The sequence below is a fragment of the Puma concolor genome, chromosome C1 (assembly GCF_028749965.1).
Source record: "Puma concolor isolate L17-30 chromosome C1, mPumCon1.1.hap2, whole genome shotgun sequence".
NCBI classification, from domain to species: domain Eukaryota; kingdom Metazoa; phylum Chordata; class Mammalia; order Carnivora; family Felidae; genus Puma; species Puma concolor.
The window spans coordinates 221846620-221870818 of record NC_141674.1 but is presented as its reverse complement, the minus strand read 5'-3'; the positions used below and the strand labels follow the sequence as shown (position 1 = coordinate 221870818).

At 54.1% G+C, this 24199-nt stretch overlaps 2 protein-coding genes across 4 annotated transcripts in view; both read left to right on the top strand.

The window, feature by feature from the left end:
• Positions 1-957: 957 nt before the first annotated feature.
• Positions 958-1948, top strand: LOC112848504 (olfactory receptor 6B2-like). Its single transcript, XM_025912239.2, has one exon. The coding sequence runs from the start codon at positions 1006-1008 to the stop codon at positions 1924-1926; it is 921 nt and encodes a 306-aa protein (XP_025768024.1). The 5' UTR covers positions 958-1005; the 3' UTR covers positions 1927-1948.
• A 7784-nt stretch (positions 1949-9732) lies between these two features.
• NDUFA10 (NADH:ubiquinone oxidoreductase subunit A10) overlaps positions 9733-24199 on the top strand; it is a 51832-nt gene continuing 37365 nt past the window's right edge. For all 3 annotated transcript variants that reach the window (XM_086720117.1, XM_025930677.2, XM_086720116.1), the window contains exons 1-6: positions 9733-9889; positions 13316-13484; positions 14212-14427; positions 16800-16886; positions 19650-19771; positions 21007-21086. In XM_086720117.1, the coding sequence (XP_086576243.1) occupies positions 9815-9889; positions 13316-13484; positions 14212-14427; positions 16800-16886; positions 19650-19771; positions 21007-21086 (749 nt within the window). In that variant the 5' untranslated portion in view covers positions 9733-9814. The remainder of the gene's footprint in view (positions 9890-13315; positions 13485-14211; positions 14428-16799; positions 16887-19649; positions 19772-21006; positions 21087-24199) is intronic.

Here is a 24199-nt window from a genome sequence, read left to right as displayed (position 1 = left end):
TTCATGTTACAATACTTGGTTCGTGATGAGGGTGATGAGGGTGACGTGGTCCTTTGTCCCATCAAGGCCGGCTCTGGGGACCCACACAGGGGATGGGGAGAGCCGTGCAAGGGCAGCCACTAGACTTTTCTGGAAGCAGACCGCATGTAGGAGCCCTGTTTTCACCGCCTCCACCTCCTCCCGTCACACCTGTCAGGTGCTGGGAAGATACAGGCCCTTGAGAAGATTCTAGATTCCTCTACCCTTGCTGCCCCGGGCACTTTCTGCCATCTGCTTTCTTCCTTCCAGAGTTGGGTGGAAATCTTTCCCTTGCTGATATTCCCCTCCTGGTCTCTTTTGCTGTCTCGATGTTACGGGTTTTTATCTTTTTACTGCTTTGTCATACTTTTAGGGGTTTCGAGATGGCACAAAGATAGACATGTGACTGCCCTCCCTCTCAGCCTGGGAGATGCCTGCTGCTCCCTAAGACCCCCAGCCCCGTGGGTGTGCCTGGGTCTGGGGTCTGGCTAACCTGGGGCACCATATCCCACCATCCCATGAGCCCCGCTGGTGTCCCTTCCTCTTATGAAATCAACTCTGAAACCAGGCGGAAGGTTCGGTATCTACTGATTTAGAGAGAAGGTGCGAGATGACGAACAGCGGACCAGGCGACCGTGGCGGGACCCTGGCTGCAGAGAACTGTGGATCTCCTTACTGGGATTAGAGTCTTTGGAGAACTCCAGGTTGTAGGGAAACGACACCCCGTGGGACAGGGGGGACGACGTGGGCGGGCACTGCAGGGCCCCCTCCTTAGCATGACTGGCCCCAAGGACACCGGGAACCTCGTGATGGGAAAGGCTTCATGTGGGGACTGTTTCTGTTCCCCCAGCTGCTCGTGGAGCGCGGCATCCGCTCTTGGGGCTGAACCTCTCCTGCGGGGGGAGCTCTGCCTTCTCCCGAGTGGCCCCGAGGCCCCTCACCCTGGAACGATGGTGTTTTGCAGGCCTGGGCTCCCGGCACACGGGAATGAGGGGACAGAACGGCAGCACGGTCAGCGCGTTCGTCCTGCTGGGCTTCCCCACGGCCCCTGGGCTGCAGCCTGTGCTGTTCCTCCTCTTCCTGCTCACCTACCTCTTCGTCCTGGCGGAGAACCTGGCCGTCCTGCTCGCCGTCCGGAGCAGCTCCTCCCTGCACAGGCCCATGTACTACTTCCTGGGCGCCCTGTCCGCACTGGAGATCTGCTACGTGTCTGCCATCGTCCCCAAGATGCTGGACGGTCTCCTCCTGCAGCGGAAGCGCATCTCCTTTGTCGGATGCATGACCCAGCTCTGTTTCTTCAGCTCCTCGGTGTGCACCGAGTGCGTGCTCCTGGCCTCCATGGCCTACGACCGCCACGTGGCCATCTGCCACCCCCTGCGCTACCACGCCATCATGACCACGGGGCTCTGCGTCCGGCTGGTGGCCTTCTCCTTCGTGTGCGGCTTCTCCGTCTCCGTGATCAAGGTGTACTTTATCTCTAGCGCCACGTTCTGTGGCTCCAACGTCCTGAACCACTTCTTCTGTGACATCTCCCCCATCCTCAAACTGGCCTGCACAGACTTCTCGACCGCAGAGCTGGTGGACTTCGTCCTGGCCTTCGTCATCCTGGTGCTGCCGCTCGTGGCCACCGTGCTGTCGTACGGGCACATCGCCCTGGCCGTCCTGCGCATCCCCTCGGCCACTGGCCGCTGGAGGGCCTTCTCCACCTGTGCGTCCCACCTCACCGTGGTCACCATCTTCTATACGGCCTTGCTTTTCATGTACGTCCGGCCCCAGGCCATTGACTCCCGGAGCTCCAACAAGCTCGTCTCTGCTGTGTACACGGTCCTCACCCCAATAATCAACCCCTTGATCTACTGCCTGAGGAACAAAGAATTTAAGGCTGCCTTGAAAAAGGTCTTGGGCTAGGTCGATTTTCACAGTAGGACAATCAGATGTCCTAAAGTCTCATGCATAGTGATAACAAAATGCTATCTCATGTCACACTTTATGCTTTCGACAGTCAATTTGCAAGTGAAATTTAGCAAACTGCAGAACCGTGCACAAATCATAAAGCTTCATCTGCTTTCGTTTTCACGAAAGGACAGCAGGCGGTTTGGTATTTTTGAGCTTTTTATGAACGCGGTCACGAAGATGCCGCTAAGTTCCTTTCATTTGCTAGGACGCTTGGGTGAATCCTTTGTGTTTTTGCAGGTAGCAGTGACTCGTGCGGATCGCCTGTAATATCGCCTTGCATAAACGTATCACAACACACCTATGCATTGACTGCATGGGCGGTGCTGTAGATGCTGTCTCTTACGGGCAGTGCCCCTGCGCGCATTCTGGGTCATTTCTTCTCAATATACATTCACTCTCCTGGGGTCATGCTGGGAATCTCACTGTACTTCAGTCTGTAGTTCCCCAGTGACAAACGCAGTGTCCCCGTGAGGTTAGCGGTCGGCTGTCCTGGAGGTGCACCTGCCCAGGTGCCCCTCACCATGTCTTCCCCTAGCTGCATATCTACTCGCTGCTTCTTTTCAACGTGCGGGCATTCTTCCACGTTCTGGGCACGTGCCTCCGTCGATGCATTTATTGCAAAAATGTCCTAGTTTCTGGGCTTCTGGGTTTGCCTTTTCCTTCTCTTACGGTGTCTTCCCAATAAGGAGGACCTGCTTTATTTTCACGTCCAGTTTGTCCGTTTGCTCCCTTTACAGTCAAGTTACTTCCCACTTAAGAAATGCTTGCCCGTTCCAAGCCATAAAGATATTCTCCTGTTTAATTCTAGGAGCTTTATTGTTTAAATTTTCATGTTTAGATTTACAACCCACCTGAAGTGGATTTTAATTTACGGTATGTGATACCGGCTAAAGTTCCTGCTTTTCTATCTGGATATCAAATTGACTCAGCACCTGCCATTAAAAACATTTTTTTTTAATGTTTATTTATTTTTGAGAGAGACAGAGACAGAACGTGAGTGGGTTAGGGGCAGAGAGAGGGAGACACAGAATCCGAAGCAGGCTCCGGGCTCCGAGCTGTCAGCACTCAGAGCCTGACGCGGGGCTTAAATCACGAACCGTGAGATCATGACCTGGGCCGAAGTTGGACGCTCAACCGCCTGAGCCACCCAGGTGCCCGGCACTTGCCATTTATTGAGAAGACCATGTCTTCCCCACTGTACTGTCACCCTTTCCATAAACCAAATTATCTATCATCTATCTATTATCTATTGTCTATCAATCATCTATCTATATATATATCTATTATATATCTTTCATCTATCTATCTATTATCTATCTATCATCTATCTTTCTATCAATTATCTATTATATATCTATCTATCATCTATCTATCATCTATGATCTATGTATCATCTATCTGTCAATCATCTATCTATCATCTATCTATCTATCATCTATCTATCTATCATCTATTATCTATCTATCTATCTATCTATCTATCTATCTATCTATCACCTATCTATCCATTCATCCATTCACCCAGCCATCCATCTCCCTGTCTGTCCATCCTCCTCTCTTTTTGGACTCCTAATTCTGTTCCACTTGTCTATGTGTCTATTCCTGCACTGGCCATGCAGTTGTAGTTACTATGGCTTTTTACAATCTTGACGTCTGGTAGTAAGCCCAGCATCTCTGTTCTTGTTTTTCAAGATTGCCTTGGTTATCTTTAGCCCTTCCCAAATGGGTGGTGGGGGATACATATTTGAGAATCAGCTTGTCAATTTCAACAAAATAAAAATTTGTTGGATTTTTATTGGGATTATACTGAATCTATATAGATCGATCTGGAGAGAACTGTCATCTTTAGAATTTTGAGACTCTTAATCCAAGAGCAAGGCACACCCCTCTGTTCACTTACAACTTCTCAATACTGTTTGTCATTTTCAGTGTATTCATCTTTCACATCTTTCTGGGCATATTTTAGTTTTGGGTTTTTAAAACTAACACAAATGGGGGCACCTGGATGGCTCAGTCGGTTAAGTGTCTGACTTCAGCTCAGGCCATTATCTCGAGGTCAGTGAGTTTGAGCGCCGGGTCGGGCTCTGGGCTGATGGCTCGGAGCCCGGAGCCTGCTTCCGATTCTGTGTCTCCCTCTCTCTCTGCCCTTCCCCCATTCATGCTCTGTCTCTCTCTGTCTCAAAAATAAATAAACGTTAAAAAAAAAACTAACACAAATGGTAACTTTAAAAATTTTTACTTTTTTAATTAAAAAAAATTAATCTCTATTCCTTTGTTGCTGGCACCTAGAACACAATTTTTAGAACTTTCTTTAAAAAAATTTTTTTTAACGTTTATTTATTTTTGAGAGACAGAGAGAGACACAGCACAAGTAGGGGAGGGGCAGAGAGAGAGGGAGACGCAGAATCCGAAGCAGCCTCCAGGCTCTGAGCAGTCAGCACAGAGCCTGACACGGGGCTTGAACTCATGAATCATGAGATCATGACCTGAGCCAAAGTCAGATGCTCAACCGACTGAGGCACCCAAGCACCCCCTTTTTTTAAAAATTGTTTTTAGTGTTTTTATTTATTTTTGAGACAAAGAGAGACAGAGTATGAGCAGGGGAGGCACAGAGAGAGAGGGAGACACAGAATCCTAAACAGGCTCTGGGCTCCGAGCTGTCAGCACAGAGCCTGACACGGGGCTTGAACTCATGAATCATGAGATCATGACCTGAGCCAAAGTCAGATGCTCAACCGACTGAGGCACCCAAGCACCCCCTTTTTTTAAAAATTGTTTTTAGTGTTTTTATTTATTTTTGAGACAAAGAGAGACAGAGTATGAGCAGGGGAGGCACAGAGAGAGAGGGAGACACAGAATCCTAAACAGGCTCTGGGCTCCGAGCTGTCAGCACAGAGCCCGATGCGGGGCTCGAACTCATGAGCCGTGAGATCATGACCCGAGCCAAAGTCGGACGCTTAACTGACTCAGCCACCCAGGCGCCCCTAGAACTTTCTTTTTGAAATAATTATAGATTTACAGGAGGTCGCAGGGAGACATAGAGGGAGGCTCTCTGCATCCTTCGCTCAGGCTTCCCTGATGACACCATCTAGTGTGACGAGTTCAGCATGAATAGCAGGGCATTGACTTCAGTGCAATCCACAGAAGGTATCTGGGTTCCCACCAATTCTGCGTGCACTCATGTGTGTGTGTGTGTGTGTGTGTGTGTGTGTGCGTGCGTGTGTGCACACACACGTGTACCTCTGTAGTTTTATTGCCTGTGTGGCTTCGTGGACGGCCACCTTCTAGGATGTGGAATGTTTCCGTCACCACAGGGGGCACACTCCATGCCCTGGCCTCTGGCAAGCGCTGATCTGTTCCATCTCTGTAACTGTGCCTTCAAGGATGTTATACAAACGGAATCACACCGGGCATGATCTTTTGAGATCGGCTTTTCCCGTTCAGCCTGATTCCCCTGCGGTCCACCCACAGTCTGTTTTTATTGCCGACCAGTGCTCTGTAGCAGGGGTGCCCCAGCGCGGAAGGACAAGCGGGGGGGGGGGGGGGGGGGGGGAGGGGCAGCGGCTGGCTGCGTGCGAGGCACGAGGGTGCGGTAAACAGTCAAGCACAAGCACAAGTCTCTCTGTGAACCTGTTTTCACTTCTCCGCAGACCAAGGGCCGGGTTGGATCTCAGCCCGTTTTTTAGCGCCAAAGGCACCTGCCGACTCTCCAGCAGAGCGGCCGCGCCGCTTCCCGTCCCCCCCCCCCCCCCCCCCCCCCGGCGGCGACCACGTGACCAGGTTCTGCGTCTTCTCCAGCGCGAGGGTCACGGCCGCGTCTCACTCCGCCCCTCCGGCAAGTGCGCGGCGGCGCCTCCTTGGGCTTTAATTTACCTTTTTCCGACGGCTAGCGATGCGGAACGTCTTCTAGCGTGCTTGGTGGCCATCGTGCGTCCTCTTCCGGGAAGTGTCTGTTCACATCTTTTCCCCGTTTTCTAGCTGGGCTGTTTCTGAATGTTCAGCTTTGAGAGTTCCTTATGGGTCCCGAACGCAAGGCCTTTGTCAGGCTGCGCGCCGCTTCTCCCCCTCTGCCGCTGCCCTTCCGTCCGCGTAGGGTCCCCGACGGAACAAACCTTTTTGATTTTGTGGGGTTCCATGAACCACCTTTCCCTTCCGTGCATCACGCTCTTGAGGTCAAGTCCAAGAAGTCCTTCCCTGGTCCTCGGTCCTGAAGGTAATTCTATCACTAGTGTCTATGACTTTGTAGGTGTACATTTACCTCCGTGATCATTTTGAGTTAATTTTCGCGTGTGGGGTGAGGGGCACATCCACGTTCAGTTTTTTGGGCCCATGGACGTCCGACTTCCGCAACACCGTTGTGTAAGAAGCCCCCCCTTCCTTCGCTGAATTGCATTTGTACCCGTGTCAAGTATGGGTTGAGAATATTTGTGTTGGTTTATTTATGATCCTCTGTTTTGTTTCGTTGATCTGTGTGTCTGTCCCTCCACCGAGACCACAGGGTCTTGAGAAACGTAGCTAATTGGTAAATCCCTAACATTGCAGGGATGATTGGCTCCTCCCACTTTCTTCTTCTTTTTCGAAATGATTGAAGGGCCTGTATGTTTCCTTATAAATTTTATAATAAGCTTCTTCATCTGCACAAAAAAATCTTGATGGGATTTTGTTGGGAAGTGCATTAAACTTACAGATCATTTAGAGGAGAACCGACATTATCGCTTTGCTGAGCCTTAAAGTCCGGGAACCGCAGCAAATCTCTCTGACGATTGATGTTTTCTCTGACTTCTTTCTCTGGTGGTTTGTTCCCAGCGTGCAGATCCTGGACGTGCTTTGCTAGAGTATCCCTAAGTATTACACTTTTATTCTGGAGAAATTATTAACGCTATTGCATTTTTAGGTTTCAGCTTCCACTTGTTGTTAGTATATAGGAATATGCAGATTTTGTGTGGACCTTGTAACCTGCAACCTTGCAGACCTCGTTTGTTACTTCTAGGGACATGTTTTGGTGTCTGGCTCTGGATTTTCTACATAGCCAGTCGTGCGATCTATGAATAAAGGTAGTCTGGTGTCTTCCTTTCCAATCGTATGCCTTTCATATCCTTTTTATTCCTACTTTGCTGTATTGTTTAGGACTTTCAAGGCTCTGCTGAACGAATGGGGAGAGCAGGTATCTTCCCAGGAAGTGTGATGTCAGCTGTATGGTTTGTACATAGATGTTCTGGGGGCACCTGGGGGGCTCAGTCGGTTGAGTGTCCGGCTTCAGCTCGGGTCTTGATCTCACGGTTCGTGGGTTCGAGCCCCGCGTCGGGCTCTGTTCCGACAGCTCGGAGCCTGGAGCCTGCTTCCGATTCTGTGTCTCCTCACTCTCTGCCCCTCCCCTGCTCATGCTGTGTCTCTCTCTGTCTCAAAAATAAATAAACAGTAAAAAAAAAAATTAAAAAAACATCTATCAGTGTCATATTTTGTCAAATGCTTCTTCTACCGCAGATGTTTTGATCACTGGTTTTCCTTATCTGTTAAGGGGAATCGCAGTGATCGATTTTTGAATATCAGATCAGCCTTCCAGCCTTTAAACAGATCCCATGGTGGTGGGGTCTTCACTATACATACTGCTGTACAGTATTCAATATGCTAACATTTTGATGAGGATGTTTGTGTCTAAGATCATGAGAGATATTGGTCTAACTGTTTTTTTCCCCCATTTTTTTGTGTATGTGCTTTGTCTGGGTAGCACAGACTGGGCTCAAGGGTGTTCCCTCTTCTATTTTCCGGAGGAGACTATATACAGTTAAATCTTTAAATGTTTGGCTGAATTCTCCAGTGAACGAGAGGGCCTGGCAATTTCCCTTTTTTGGGAGGTGGGGGAAATTTTTAATTTTTTTTAATGTTTATTTATTTTTGACAGAGAGAGACAGAGCATGAGCAGGAGAGAGGCAGAGAGAGAGGGAGACACAGAATCCGAAGCAGGCTACAGGCCCTGAGCTGTCAGCACAGAGCCCAACGCGGGGCTTGAACTCATGGACCGCGAGATCACGACGTGAGCCAAAGTCAGACGCTCAACCTCCTGAGTCACCCAGGTGCTCCCTAAATTACAAATTCAATTTGGATAATTTAGGTTAGCAAATCATTATTAGGGCTGATGTCTGGTTTTTTTTTCTTTCTTTCTTTCCTTTGCTCCTTTTTTCTTACCTTCTGGTTGGAAAGTTTTACATTCTTTAGAGAGCCATCTTGATTTAGATGTAATATAATAATAACAATTCAGCTTACTTCTGAGGTGATGTTTTGGGCAGTACGGTTCTGTATCGTGTGGTTTCCTTAGCGCTTGCTCTAGATATCACAGCAAGTGCTCGTGACTTAACCTGTCATATCACTGCTTTATCGTTTCTGGTGGGAGAGCGAAATGCTACTTTCACTGAAGTCCTTGCACCACCACCACCCCCCAGTTTCTAAATGTGCTTGTTTGAGTGTTTCCTCCACATACATTAAACACCATACCAAATGATGTTACAATTTTTGCTTCAACCATCCAATGTGATCTGAGAAACTCCCAAGGTGAAGGATGGTCTATTATATTTACCCCCATCTCACCCATGCCATGGTCATCCCTTCTTTCCGAAGCCCCCAGCCTCCTCTTGTTACTGTTTTCTCTCTGTTTGGAGGGCTCCTTTAGCCAGACTTTAGGGGTGGGGGCCTGCTGGAAACAGAGTCTCTCCGTTTTCCTTCACCCCAGAGTGTCTCTGTTTCCCCTTTCACATCTGAAGGACAGCTTTGCTGGGTGCAGGAGTCCCGGCCCAGGGGCTCATTCTTCCTCTGCGTTGTCGGACAGTCCCTCCAATACCGCAGGTGAGTCCGCTTGTGAAACAGGTTTCAGGGCCTGTCCCCGATCTCCTAAGGCAGACGCTCTGGCTTTGCGGAGTAGGACTCTGCACTGTGGATAAGCAGGATTCTCGCATCGGAGAAGCATCCATTGGCCGACCTTCGTGTTCACAACGGCATTCCCACTCGGGCATGCAATTCCACGATCGTTCCGAAAAGCCGAAGCCGAGAGGAGGTTAAACGATAGAAACGTCCGGGTGTTGAGAACAAGCCCGAGAGATGGGAGATTCGGACACCTTTCCGAACGGCAGGCGGGAAAGGTATTTCACGTGGAAGTCAACTCGTGCTAACCGGGGAGGCGAGCACCCGGACCCTCGAAAGGACTGCGGTGATGGAGCACCCACAGCGCGCGCGTGTTCCAGTGTCGTCCGAGGTGCCGCACGCCCTGCCAGACCCCGGGTCCCTCGGGGCCCGGCCTGGAGGACGAGGACGCCGGAAAGGTTCCTGGGGCGGCCAGGTCCGCCCGCAGCCCCTCTCCCTGCCCCGCCCCAGTCCTGGGCCACCTTCCCGGCCTCGGACTGGCTTCCGGCTCCGGGGGGGGGGGGGGGGGCGCCGGGGAGACCCGGGTGATTTGCAGGTCCGCCCGGGGCCGGCCTCGGGGCCGCGGGCGGGAGGGGGGAGTCCCGGGCGCAGCATCTGCCAGCGCCAGGGCGGCCTCGGGACCCCGGCGGAGTCCCCCCGACGCTCTCCAGCGTCTCTGTCGCAGCCGCAGGCCCAGGTCGGGCGGCCGGACCCTGCGAAGGCCGAGCGAGGCGCAGGCGCAGGCGCAGGGGGAGCCCAGCCGGGGCGGCCGCCCAACGGGAGCCCACACCCCGTCGCCCTGCGCCTGCGCCTCGCGCCCGGACGCTCCTGACAGGCGGCGCGCGGGCACCCCGGCCGTGACGTCACGGCGGCGCGCCGGCCGCGGAAGAGGACCCCGCCGCGACCGCGTCCCCTCGGGTCCTTGAGCCGGTGCGGACCGCGGAGCCATGGCCTTGAGGCTGCTGAGAGGGCTCCCCGCGTCGGCGGCGGCGCGGGGCCTGGCGGCGGTCGTCCAGCGCGTGGTGAGCGGCAAGCGGCGGGCGGGGGGAGGTGCCGGCCTGTCCTCCGGCGCCGACTCCCTCACCTCCCCGCGCCTCGGGGCCGCGGCTGCCGGGGTCACTCGCGGGGGGACACCCGCGGCCCCCGGAGTATTCGGTCCTGAGTCGCGGGCAGGTTTGCTGGGGGCCGGGAGCTTCTCCAGGCCGTGTCGCCTGAGCTCCAAGCACAAGGCTTGGAGGGGAGCGGAGGTGACTCGGCCGCCGGGCCGCCGTGGCGTGGGAGGCCAGCCTGCAGGTGCCCCGGGGGGGCCGGACGACGGGCGCACGAGCAGGTGCGGCCGAGCCTAGGAGAGCCCGGGGCCCGCGCTCCTCATCCACTAAGTAAGCGGCATCCACCGCTGCTCGGTGAAGCCCAGTTGGGGCCCAGCCCTTGCTGGGCGCCGCGGGGATGCGACTGTGGAGCAGAAAGCGAAGAGAAGGCGTTCGGTTAGATCTGAAGGGATTAGGACTCCCTATGGCTGAGAACAGTGGGATGACGTTGACGCAGAGAGAACCAAGGAAGCAAAAGAACTTAGGGAACCTAAGGGAACCTTAGGGAACTTTCTTTTGTAACTGTGGTCGCAGAGTAGCGTCTTTGCTTGCTGAAGGCTGGAGCTACATTGGTGTCAAATTGTAAAGGGACTTGCTTGACCTCCTTCCTAAAGATTTTGATGAGAGGATTTTAGATAGAACAGTGCAGCTGTCTTATCAAAGTCATATACGTGTTTTTAGGCGATAACTCAGGCCGCCAAAGAAAAGTGGTTATCTTTTTAATATCTGGTGTCCTGGGAATTGCGATAGCGGAAGTGAGGGACCCAGAATAAAGGAGGTGCTATTTTGCTGTTTTGCTGCAGTACACGCACTAGACAGATTGCTCCCCCCCCTCCCCCCGCCCCATAACCGTTCACTTCCTGGTGCTTCCCTGTACCACTTCCTGGTACAGCGGATATAGATGAACTTCAGTAAGTGGAGAAAAATGAGTAAGATGAAAAGGTGCACACCTTGTAACTTGAATACGCAAAGGAATGGGAAATGTGTCACGAAAGATCAGTTATTCCGTATGATTGTAGAGAGCAGTAAACGGGACTGAGGATGGGGAATTGTAGAGAGTACTACTGTAACTCTACCAAAAAAGCACTTCCTAAAGATTTTGAAGTCGGGAAATGGCTGATTGCTTGACCAGACATTACCGCGCACCTGCTTTGTGCCACATCGGTGCTATGTTCAAGTTGTGGACGCAAATGGAAACAGTTTGCGCATGGCTCATACGTAGCCTGGAGGAGGGGGTGATTAATGTCTAGGGTTCAAGGTACAATATGATCAACATCTCCTTATCATCTCCTCTGCTTTTGCCTGGTCCACTTGGCATGGGCGAGCCTGGCCCTGCTGGCTTTGCAGCACTCTGGCCTCCGGACATTTGTGCGAACAGTTTCCTCTGCCTGAAAGACCCTCTTCCACATGTCCACTTGGCCAGTTCCCTCAGCACCTTCCAGTCTTTGCTCAAATGTTACTCTTTCTTCAGAGGCTCCGTAGCCACCTGTTGTAACACACAGCCCGGCCCATGTGCCATGCTGCCCTCCACAGCACTTCATATGTTGTTGACAGTTGAGTCCTGAACAACACAGGTCTGAACCGCGTGGGTCCGCTTATTTGCGATTTTTTTTTTTATAAGTACAGTGTTGTGAATGTAGTTTGTTTTCCTTATGATTTTCTTGGTAATTTCTTTTCTGGCTTGCTTAATTTAAGAATACGGTGTATGATACATGTACAAAGTGTGTGTTCATCAACTTTCTGTGTTACCGGTAAGGCTTCTAGTCAACAGTAGGCTATTAATAGTCAAGTTTTTAGGGAGTCAGAAGTTGTATGTGGATTTTCAACTGCATGGGGGGGGGTGTCGGCACCACAAACTCCTGTACTGTTCAAAGGTCAGCTGTAACTTCTTCTCTGTTTTGTTGTCCTGTGGAACCCTTTTGCTCATATCCACATCCCCAGTTGTCTAGAAAAAGCGCACTGCATCGTGTGGGCTCCTAGTAAATACTTGCTGAATGAATAACTAAGTGAATGAACATTTTTTCATACAGTTTTTGGCTATTTTTAATACTTTGAAAATAAGCTGTGAGTTCCTATTCTTCCTTATTCTGTCACTATTCCTTATTGATCTACACAACTTTTATATACACTAAGGATTTTCTTAGTTGCTTGCCTTTTGATTGTGTTACTTTCTGTGAGCATGTGTTGTGTGCTGTGGAGAGTAGATCATGTGGCTTTTGAGCAGAGAACGGGTGTGTTGGAGACAGGAGACGAGAACGTTGCTCCGTAGATGAGAGATGTGAAGATGTCTGCACAGTCAGTGCAGTGGGGACAGGGGCAGGACAGTTCACTCCTGAGAGGTTTAAGAGTTAAGGTCAATAGGATTTTGTGAGTGCCTGTAGGGTCAGAAGGAGGAGGAGGCTATCCAGGGTGATCCTGTGTTTGCTTGGTTTTGCTGGTGGATAGCGGATAGGGAACTTGGGAAGGAAAGCAGACTTGGGGGGTAGGGTATGGATGTTAAATTTCGGTTTTAAGCCTGTTAGTTGTCAGATACCTTCAGGACTTCTGGATGGAGCTGTTTAAAGGCAGGTAGCCAGGTCCAGAGCTCAGGACAGGAATCTGGACTAGAAAAATGCTCTGTTCCCTTACTCCTGTCTTCCCTTCGCCTCCTCCTCCCTTCCTTCCTTCCTTTCTTCCTTCCATCCATCCATCCATCCATCCATCCAGCTTATATTGAACATGGTAAGCATATTCTGTTTCAGGCACTGTTCCAGGCCCTGAGGATTTAACAGTGAACAAAACCAACAACCCCCCTGTACTTATGAACTTATGCTGGGGGGTGGAGCAGGGAGACCGGTAATTAAATAACTAGGTAATAAAAATGTAGATGTTGGCTTTTTTTCAAGTTTATTTATTTTGAGAGAGCGTGCATGAGCGGGGGGCGGGGCAGAGAGCTAAGGGAGAGAGAGAATCCCAAGCAGGCTCTGCACTGTCCGTGCAGAGTTTTGAAACAGTTCCATCCTGCAGACCATGAGATCATGACCTGAGTCGAAACCAAGAGCTGGATACTTAACTTACTGAGCCACCCAGGTGCCCCTAGATGTTGGGTTGTTTTTCTTTTTTTTTTTTTTTTTAACGTTTGTTTATTTTTGAGAGAGAGAGGGAGACACAGAATCCGAAGCAGGCTCCAGGCTCTGAGCTGTCAGCACAGAGCCCGACGTGGGGCTCAAACTCATGAACTGTGAGGTCATGACCTGAGCCAAAGTTGGATAGATGTTGGTATTTTTATCACCAGAGGTCTTCTTGGCATTTTTACCTAATAGCTGCTGGTGCCTGTGGGAAGTGGAATGCTCACTCACGTCATGCTGTTGTGTTTTCCAGGAAGGAATTCATACAGGCGCCCAGTGCAGGCTACAGTATGGCCCTTTGGCATACATACTCGGCGAAAGAACAACCAAAAAATTCACAGAATACAGCAAAGTGATCACTGTAGACGGCAATATATGTTCTGGAAAAGGCGAGCTTGCAAAACAAATAGCAGAGAAACTAGGTACGGATGTATGTCACGTGGAGTTCCTTTCTCTCAGGTGCATCGTTGCTTGTTTGAGTTTGATTTTCCTTTCATATAGACTGGGTGGAATTGGGCCCGGGGTAGGTATTTTACATTTTTAAAATACACTAAAATCTATTTTTAATCTTTCGGATTTGGAAACATTTTTAAATCCATACTGGCTGTCAGTTTGCGTTGGAACTTTTTCTTGATAATGTCAGCAGAGCACGTTCACGTGAGCGGTCTCACCCGAGCTCTGTGACGGTCCTCCGGGGTGGGGCCCTGATCACTGCTGTCACTTGCAGACGGGTGAGCTCCGGAGGGGGCTGCTGTCGCGCAGCTGGTGAGTGCGGAGCTGGGACCCGAACCACATCTCCTGACTCCCGGTGAAGATGCCGTCGTACTTCCCGTGGTAGCTGACGGGCTGGTGCCCAGTCGCACGTTGGGGGCTCCCCGCGGTCGTGGGCCGCTCTCCTTTTCGGGAGGAACTCCCGCGAGGGTACCAGGGACACGCTGTAGGCCGGCCCTTTCGCTGACACACTGGTCTTCCACGAGTGCTCTGGACACGTCGTCTTTAGTGTCCAGTGTGGACGCAGGCGTGAGGGTAACTTGCCCGGGTCCTGTGCCACCGGCCTCCGCCCTGTATTCAGATGGGGCTTGCTTTCTGTGAGTCCCTGCTGCCCGCCGATGGCGGGGGAGGCGTTCGCATCACATTGCTTCTTCTCAGGCTTGAAGCACTTCCCCGAAGCCGGGATCCACTACGCGGACGGCGCGACGGGAGACGGGAGGCCCCTGGACGTGGAGCTTAGCGGCAGCTGCAGCGTGGAGAAGTTTTACGAGGACCCGAGAAGTAACGACGGCAACAGCTACCGCCTGCAGTCCTGGCTGTACGCCAGCCGCCTCCTGCAGTACGCGGACGCCCTGGAGCACTTGCTGAGCACGGGTACGGTGTCCGGGCGGCGCCCGGGCGTGTCCTGCACGGGAACCCCTTCTGCAATCGCCGTTGTAGACTGCCACGAAGCAGAGCTTTTCTTTAAGGGCGTTTGCGGGGGCAGGTTCTGTTTTTTTAACAGGATCATAAATTCCCTGAGACCCACGCTGCTATTGCTTCGGAATGAAAGTCCCCGACTTGTGTTTCATTTTCGCGTGCTGGAGTGAGGGGTATGGGTTGTGTGGAATTTCTGTGCCGCCGGTGTAGACATGGCGGTGAAATGTATCAAAGCCGTGGAAGAAAGAGAGAGCCTCTAAAGGGCTGTGAGGAAGTGGAGTCAGACTCCTGCACACGGAGCTGTGAGTCACACAGAGATGTGACACACAAAGTAAGCTCGTCCCTAGGGCCCAGAGATGGGCTGGGATCCGCCATCAGTCCACTGGGGAGCAGCTAAACCTGGAGGAAGTGCAGCGGTGGTGGAGGCAGAACACGCAAGGCCCCAAGGGCCCGGACGATTGGAAGGGGGGTGTGTTTCTGGAAGTCACTGGAAGCCGGCAAGAGATGGACGAGGACTGTATGTTGGGGCGGGTACCGTTTGGAGTCTGGGAGACCAGCAGCAGGGCTCAGGACATAAGGTTAGCACAGAGCAGGGTCCAGTCCAGGAGGGACTGCGTTATCCTGGGCACCAGCAGCGGGGGTGACGCTCGGCCCCTACCCCAGCGTGCCTTAAGAATCGGTAACAGACGCCGGGGTGCTCGGGCATAGCTCCCAAGCCTTGGTGGTGCTGAGTTCGCGGGTGGAGATGACGTGTGTGCACGTGAGAGAGGGGGTGCAGGTTGTATGAGCCCTGTGTCCGCCTCCTACGGCAGCGGTGGCCACGCCCGGTCGCCAGTTACCTGGTGAGCCATTTGCAGACCGCTCAGCTGCCGCCTGGAGGGCGTGCTTCGTGGGGTGTGAGGACGAGGAGGTACGGCATGTTTGACGGGGACCCCAGGTGACTGACGGAACTGGTTTGCAAAGCGGCATTTGGGAACCACTGCCAGGAGGGTTCCACGTATACGACACAGGCCAGGAGGTGCAGGATGCGGTCTTGACCGAAACGGTTACAGAGGAGTCTAGTTTTTGTCTTGGGTCTTCAGAACGTCGTTAGTGGTACTTTTCCTTCTATGACCGGAAGCCCTGATTTTCGTTGGTGCTGCTCCTAAGAAAAGATGCGGTCACCTCGTGATGTTCTGTACCAGGACCTGGCTCACGGGAACTGGTTGGTGGCTTGGGATTAACGCTGACACTTGGCTCATTCCAGATTCTTTCTGAAGCATACTTCACCTCTTGGGACTCTCCCTTTCTTAAAGTTAAGAAGAATCGCTTTAAACAAAAACTTACTCATCTCTGTCTGTGTTGTACTAACCGGTAAATGTTTTGTGAGTGCCCGTTGCGTGAGGTGCATTCTAGGAGCTGGGGTTCAGAAAGTGAAGCCCGCACCCTCCCGGAGCTTACGTTTTCCTGGGGAGACGAACAGTAAATGTGGGGGAGTTCAGTGCCACGTCAGGTCGTGAGAAGCTGAGGAGGGGTTTGCCGTGGGGCCGGGGCCCTGCTTGCAGGTGGGAAGGTTGGGGAAGGCCTCTATCCTGGCACTGCAGGGCTGAGCCCGGGGGGACCGGTGCTCGGAGTGGCTGTAGTCACAGGAGGCCCCTGTGACAGGAGTGCAGTGAGTGAGGCCGGAAGTGGACGGGATGAGGTCAGAGAAGTTGGCTGGGCAAGATGGGTTTTCCTCTGGAGGAGAGAGGAAGCCACTAGCAGATTTGAGCGGAGGAGTAACGCAGTCTGGCTTGAGTTTTGCAAATGCCCCTGTGTTGCTGTGAGAGCAGCCGGGAGCGAGCACGGAGGCAGGGCCTACTTGGTGGCGGTGGCGGGAACCTTGCCAGCAGTGAGGAGGCCTGGCTGCAGGGAGGCAGCTGTGGCAGAAAGGTCAGGTTCTGGATGTGCTTGGGAGGACGCCGGTGGTTTGCTGATGAACTGGGCACGGGGGGGGGGGGGTGGGGGGGGCGGGGAGAGTGGTGGGTGCCGCTGGGGTCTGGCACAGCAGTCGGGGTGTGTCGGGATTGCAGTGAGCAGGTGGGGTGGGAAAGCTACAGAAGCTGTGAAGCGCCTTCCTCGTAACTGGGGGTTTCTGCTGCAGCCGGCGGAATGAGATGAATGTTACGTTGCCCGAACCAGAAATGTTCTAGTTCTTGAAAACAGTCTCTCACTTACGAGCACACATACGTACGTTTGAACGGTATGGTAGAGAACTTGTCTCTTTGTAAAGTGAAGTTACTCGTTTCTGGGGCCTTGGGTTTTTTATGTGTCTGAACTTTGAATCTTGTTTCCCTGTTTTTAACCAGGACAAGGTGTCGTATTGGAACGTTCCATCTTCAGCGACTTTGTTTTCTTGGACGCGATGTATAACCAAGGATTCATCCGGAAGCAGTGTGAGTCGGCGTTGCGCTCAGGCCTTCCTGGACACGCTGCGTAGCTTCGCGAAGGCTCTGGTAGACTCCCCACGCGGTCCCTGCTCTTTCCGTGCACGTCTGTTAGGCAGACGGATAGAAGCTAGTACTTGTTAAATTTCCACAGGAAGAAAGCGGGTTCCTTCCACCCTCTTCTCCTCCTAAATTCCCATCTCCCAGTGGAAGCAGGGAAGCGTTCTGGATCCTTGAACAGCTCAGCTCCCGGATTCCACCCAACCTTCCTGAGCTGCCCTGACCCTCTTCGGTCTTGCAGGGTACCGCAGCCACTTTCTCTGATCCGTGGTTTAATTTCCCCGAACTGGCCAGTTTTTTAGTGTATCATCTTGGACATAATCGGGATGTCTTCTTTTCCTTGCGGCTGCACCTGCATGCCGGCGACACCATCATCCTTTCCCTCTGTCTGATGTGCTGCTGGTCTGCCGCGTCCAGGGACGGTAGCCCCGGTAGGGTGTTGTGGAAGGTCTGACGGTGGCAGACGGACAGGAGTGAAGGCCTCTTGGTTCAAGGTGGCCTGACTGAGCGGTTACGGAACCACGTCAGGGTGGGGCCAGGACGTGTAAGCAGGAGTGCGCCAGGGCGGGGCCGGGAGAGCCTGTGCCGTCTGCCTGTGGCCGTGTCCACCTGAGCGCTCGGCTGGCTGGAGCGGTGGTGGCTCACGCCTGGAGGGCAGAGCGAGAGCGCTCGGTGAGTGACTGTGGAGAGCGAAGCAGGCCAGGAGACGGCCTGGGATGGAGGCACCCGGCCGTTGGTCCGCCTGCCCGTTCTGCGGTTGGGGTGCCCGCCCGTGCTCGCGGGAGGGGCCGCGGCGCCCTTGCTTCTGGCCATGGACCTCACAGGCTATCCGAGCAGCAGCTGCGGGCAGTCAGACAGCCTTTCTGGGACGTGGGCTGCGTGCCGGGCTCCGTTTTAGGCATCGGGGATCTGGGGCGAGGAGACGGGGAAGCTCCTGCCGTCCTGGCCAGGGCGGGGCCGGCATTGAAGCAACGTGGACGCCGTTACTCCGTGACCCTGTGGAAGCACCCAGAACTCTGGCTGGGAGACGGGGTGCGGTCCGGGACGGCGTCCTGGGTGAGCCCGGAGCAGGCTGGCAGCAGGGCAGCGGGTGAGCGAGGTGCAGCGTAGCAGGGAGGCCAGCGCGGGCGGAGGACGGCCCGGGAGAGGCAGGTAGGGCGGGAGGAGGGGAGGCTCGCGCCCTGGCGGGGGGGCTTGGCTGTTTCCCGAAAGTGGCGAGGAGCCACCCAAGGTGTCGGGTGTGGGAAGGATGTGGTTGCATTGCGTTCGTTCGTCTGAAGTACGTGTTCGGTGAGGGGACATCCGAGGACAGGAGGCCAGAGGTGGGGATGTCAGAGCAGGATGGCACGCCGAGGCCACAGTGGGCAGGGCACAGACCCGGCGGGGCAGGGCGGGGCAGGGGCAGGCCCGGCGATCGGCCTTGTGAGCAGGAGGCCGGGGAGTAACTGGGCTCAGCAGGCTCCTTGCCACGTGAAGAGGACGGGGCGTGGCAGCGGGCCGAGGAGCAGGTGTCCCACACGGGCGTGTGAGCTGGGGACCCCTGAGGTGGCCAGGTGGTTGCGTGTCCTAGACGCGGTCTGGGGGATTGACGCAGACAGAGGATGCACTTATCCCGGGAGAGTCGGGAGAGGGAGTGAGGACCGAGGCCAGGGTCCTTGGGGCTGGCTTCCGGCTCTCTGGGGAGGGAAGCCCGCTGCGGAATTGCACCCAAACGGGGTCGGTGAGGTGGCAGGGGCACGGTCGTCACCGAGTGTGTGGGATCTCGTGGGACGAGAGCGGAGAAGTGACCCGGGGTGGGGGGCAGTGGCTTTCGTGAGTCAGTTCTGTGTTAGGCTGGGAGAACAGATTCCTTTGGGGTGGACGGCGCACGCACAGCCAGGGGTAGGGTCCCCTCAGCCGTGGGGACTCCCAGAACACGCCCAAGGAGGGGCACTTGGTGGAGGAAGCGGGAGGACGGACATCTTGCCTGGGGGTGGGCAGGACCAGACAGGAAGCCGGGATGAGGCCGAGTGTTAGAACGGTGCCCACGGTCCCGTGAGGTCCCGTGAGTAAGAGTCCCCACGGTCACTTACTTGGAGTGCACCACCGTCGTAGCCTGTCCCTCCAGCCCAGACCCTTGTGACCTTGGGTCAGAGGTCCGCCTGAATCGCCCCCAAAGCAGGCGTCGCTAGCAGTGGTCACCGGGACTTTTCTTTACAGCAAAGTAGTTGTCTTTCTGTGGCCCTTCGTGTGATCGCTTCTGGAAGTTTCTGCCATGTGAAAATCTGCAGATGGTCGTTTCTTGACATTGCTGCCGTGGCGGGTGAGGGTGGTGGTTTCGTTCCAGCGACCCAGACTGTGCTCTGGCTGCCTTTCCAGTGGCGTCATTGTGCGCCAGAGGACGTCCAGGTGCAGGGTGTTCTTGGAAACGGCGCGGATGGGGTTCGGCATCACCGGCCGTGCGTGGCTGTTGTGCGTACGGCTTGCTCGGTACGGCGACAGCTTCAGGAGGGTTTCCCCCAGCCTTCACTGCTTGCTGCTTTGTTTTCTCATTACTAAATCTGCTTCAGAAGGTCGGTCTGCGTAGCTGATTAAATTTACTGAAGTAGGTTGAACCCGAGTAAATGTAATCAGATGTTTTTCAGTTGAGTTTTTTGAAAAGTAAAGTATGTACGAGACGTCCACGACGTGGACACCCGCGGGTGACAGACGTGTCCCGCTCGTGTGTGGCAGGTGTGGAGCACTACAACGAGGTGAAGAAGGTCACCGCCTCTGAGTACCTGCCTCCCCACGTGGTCATCTACATCGACGTGCCGGTTCCGGAGATCCAGAGTCGGATTCAGAAGAAAGGAAATGTAACCAGCTCTTAAATTCAAGACCCCGCTCGTTTTGCGTGTCCCCGTTGTTGCGGTGCCGGTGCTCGCGGCACTTTGCTGAGTCGCCACCTTCCTTCACGGAGCCGGGCGGCACCCACAGCGGAGCCCCCGGAGGGTGGGCCCTCGTGCGGCGGACGGAGGGGGGTCCCGGCGCAGTCCCTGCTCTCCACCGGAGCCCCGCGGTCCCTGGCCCCATCTCTCTGTCCTCCCCTGTCCCCTAAAGCACCCTGTGAGGCCGGGTCAGTGTCCTGACCACTTCCCTGTGCCCTGCACCTTTCTGTTCTCTCGCGGGGTCTCCGTGCCCCGGTGTCTGGGCAGACTGAGTGTCGCTTTCAACACCTCTCAGTGCTTCACTCCCGTTGAGCCCCGTCCCTGTGTTCCTGCCTGCTGAGCCTGCAGCGGCTAGGCAGCGAGGTCCACGCGTGTGGCGCCGGGCGAGACTCGGTTAGGTGGCCTGGACACTGCAGATTGAAGGTGCCCACCGGCCGTGTGATGCGGGGGACAGAGGTCGTGAAGACCGTCGCCGCCCTTAGGACTGGTTCTTGGGAAGCACTGCTCCCGCTTAGGGTATTTGTTCCTGACACGTGGTGACAGTGTAGAGTTGTGTGAGGGGGACGCGTAGGCAGTGTATCAGGCGGAGGTAAATGCCACGAAGAAACCAGGGAACAGCGATGTGACTGTTCTGGAAGCGTGGCCGAACTGGAAGAGGTCTTAAATTCTGAAGCTTGCCGCTCGTGATTGGAGTTTTCAGTTTCCGAATTTGGCTTAGCACACCTGGAGGTGATAGGGGGGTGAGAGGTGGGGAAGTGGGAGCGGGCTGGGAGTGTGAGCGCGGGGAAGCGAGAAGGACGGAGGGAGTGGGTGGCGGAGAGGGGGGTGAGGGGGTAGGGGAGAGGTGGGCTGGTCCTCTCGTCTTGGGCGCGCAGCGGAGCGGGCAAGCCAGGCCCAGTGTGTGCGCACACATGCACACCGTGTTCTTTCTGAGCCTGTTCGAAGCACGAGTCTGAAGGCCTGTGCAAGGTCATGCCGTGGGTTCCCTGGGCAAACAGGTTAGTCCTGACCGATACCGAGGCCCCTTTCCTGTCGTCCCGACGACACCCACAAGTTGTTCCCAGAAAACCGTGTTTGTTGCTTTTTTCACGTTTTACGTGTGCACAAGTAAAAGAAAGAGACGCCTAAATGTTTCACGCTTGTTTTTTTCTTCTTTTGCTTAGCCACACGAAATGAAGGTCACCTCGGCCTATCTGCAGGACATCGAGAACGCCTACAAGAAAACCTTCCTGCCTGAGATGAGGTGAGCCAGGCGCACAATTCACACGTCTTCACACGCGGCTCCGTGTGCCGCGGCCCGGGGGGTTCACTCTCACTACAGTGGGTGTTGTGCGGCACGTTGTGCGCCGAGGTTTGCGAGGGAGCAGGACAGCACACGTTCCGGCTTGATCCGGTGGGGTCTTGTTGTCTCTTGGCTTGCTTGTTTCGTCCATCTTCCTTCTTTGTTTTACTTCTGAAATCACGGGAAGCCGGAAGCAGACCCTTGCCATGTTTCACGATAGGGTGTGAGCATCAGAGGACTCCTCTGACACCTGAGCTGGCAGCTGGATGTTCATGTCTACCCAGGATTGCTCGGCAGTGCCCCCTGCTGGTACAGAAAATTCAGGAGGATAAACAATCCCTACGGGTTCTAAGAGTTCTTCTGAAAGGTCACTTGGAATTTTAAATGAAATCCCACCAAACCCTCCTGTTTCTCTCTTTCCTCCTGTTCTCTTCCTTTCCTGAAGGCGCAAAGCGAATGTGTTTCTGCCCCCTCCGTGTGGCCCGTCCTCGTGTGGTCGTGGGCCTCCCTCGCGTCCCACCAGAATTAGGTTGTTTGATGCTTTCACTGAAGGTTTCTAGCAGTATTTCTTAAACTTTCGGAAACTTAACCCTCTTGGTACCTAAAAGTCTCATGCCTTTAAGATTTCAGAGTATAAAATTGTGAATAAAAGCTGTGATAACTTTGGAAGAAAAATCTGGTTTTTAAGTTGAAAACTAATTTTTTTAAGCGTGAGCATGGATGCTTACTGCCGCCGCCGTCTTGTGACAGGCCCCTTTCTGGCAGCGGTACAGAGGGTTGAGCTGCGGGCCCCCTTCGTCCCGTCCCGCTGCTCTGTTTGTAAGACCAGAGGTGCAGAAACACCTCGGTTTTGTAAACCTGCGCCAGGGCAACGTGTGGAGGTGTGTGAAGAGGCAGAGGGAGACGGTGGACCGCAGCGCGTCGGTTCCGGAAATGCCTCTGGAACATCTTCGGCTGCAAAACAACTGAGAACGGCAGCCCTGGCCCCAGTTGTTTCCCGTAGAACTTCGGCTCATAACGCCTGAATCCTGCTGCAGTCGGGAGGGGATTTCCTTTCACTTGGTGGTTATTTTGAAGACCGTCTCCTTGAGGGCTTCCAGATCACAAAGTGTGTCCGGCCGCCCCTAAGCGTCTACGACGTGGTCTGGCTACCCGTACTTGCTTTGTCCTGGGACCCCCTCCTGGGGCCGCACGTGCCACGCACGACAGCTCACGTGCGCCCCTCCCAGGTCCAGGCAGGTGCCGCTTCCGTCCGGTGGCGCCAGAGGCCGGGGCAGAGCAGAGCAGAGCACACACCCTCCCGGGCCGGGGCGGCCGTACGGTGTCGGGCTGTGTGGGCCTCGTGGATCGCTCACGGGGTCTGCACGTCGTCGCCCGGCGTTAGCATAACGGTTCCTCAGGGTGGATTTTTACCCATCTCAGTCACGGACCCGGAGCCTCAGGAAGCCACCAAGGCACACGGTGCACGCGCCTCAGGCCAGCGCGCTGAGCTGGCTGAGTTTATACACGGCGTCGCAAACGCTGTCCCAGGCCTGCCGGCGACTGCTCCTCCTCCCCGGCGTCCTTGCCCGCGGTCCACTTTCCGAGACGCAGGTCGGGGTGCTTCCCGCCTCACCGAGAGGCCCCAGCGTGGCGCTCAGGGACCTCGGGAGCCAGCCGCGCTGAGGTGAGGCGCTCTGGTGGGCAGGGCTGTGTTCTTGGGACTTGACCTGGGGCCTCGGGGCCTTTGCTAAGTCCGGGTAGGACAGTGCCGCCTCCCGATGAGAAACAGAGAGCCACGCTCTGGGGGGACGAGCTCTACCTCTTGGTCCTGCTGTGATGTCTGTGTGCCCTGTCTTCTGAACAGATACGGCCTGTGCATTGTCCTGGCTCAAGCCATGTGGGTTTATGGGACCCGCTTAAGTTGGAGGCCATTTGTCACAGTGAACACGTACGTGAGGTTTTCTGTGCAGTCTGCCTTATGTTAAGTGTTCACAGGCTCAGGTCACAGTGCAGCGAGGGATGTACGTGACTCCCAAGGTGTTCTCTTAGAAATTCACTGGACCTTGACTGGAACCACAAGTTTTATGTAAAACTTTAAGCAATCTACGACGAGTAGGTTATCTAAAGTGTCTAAGCGTTCGTGACTTAGAATTTGTCACAGACTCAGAGTCTGGAGTTCTCTCTTGTCCAGCAAGAGAGCGGACGCAGAATTAAATGCGAGAGAGGCTAATGTCCGGGAGGATACGAGTCTTGAGGAAGGGTCCTCGCTCCATATTTATTAGGGTCAGAAGGCTCGCAAACGTGATGGACGTGCAGAAAGAGACAACGAAACGGCGATCGTCAACTTGTGTGTGTCGAAGCTATGTGGTGTTAGGGGTCTGGGTCAAAATCATGGCTGCCCGAGCAAACTTGCCTAGGGGATAAGACAGAGCATGCTACCTCAGGGTCAACACGACACTTTTTTTGCGAATTAGCTCCGGGCAGTTTCACCCTGCTCCGTGGTCTGTAGCCTGTTTACGTGTTTACCTATTCTGGACCTTCCGTCCTGTGAAAGCAGCTTTCCGTTCTCATCCTCTGCTGGGGGTGCTTTGCCCTGTTGACCTAATCTCCGATGCTTTAGTCCTAAACCTTGTTAACGCAAAGCTGCAAGCTCGGGAAATTCCTAAACTTATTCCCCACAGGAGTTCAGGAGGTGTTTTCCCACATGAACAGTTTTAGGTTTCCCGGGCATGTTTATTCGAAGTCATTTGGTTCAATATTACGTATTTACAGTGACTCACCTGGGAAGAGGACATTATTAGAGTATCAGTAATTAAGCAATAAAATCAAAATTGCTTAAGAGAAATTTTTTTTAGCTCGAATGTCCGTATTTGAAGCAGAGTGGGTTTACCTGACTTGAGGGCAACTGCCGTCCGGGCTGGCTGTCCCGTCAGCTCTCCTCTGCCGAGCAGGCACGCGATGCTTCGCCGTGTTCTTACGTGTTGACCATGAAAGCGTGGGAAGCGTTGCAGCTCTCGCCAGGAGACACAGCTACCCACCACAGGAATACGTTTTCTGGCTTTGAGAACATTTATGCTTAAAATCATTGGAAG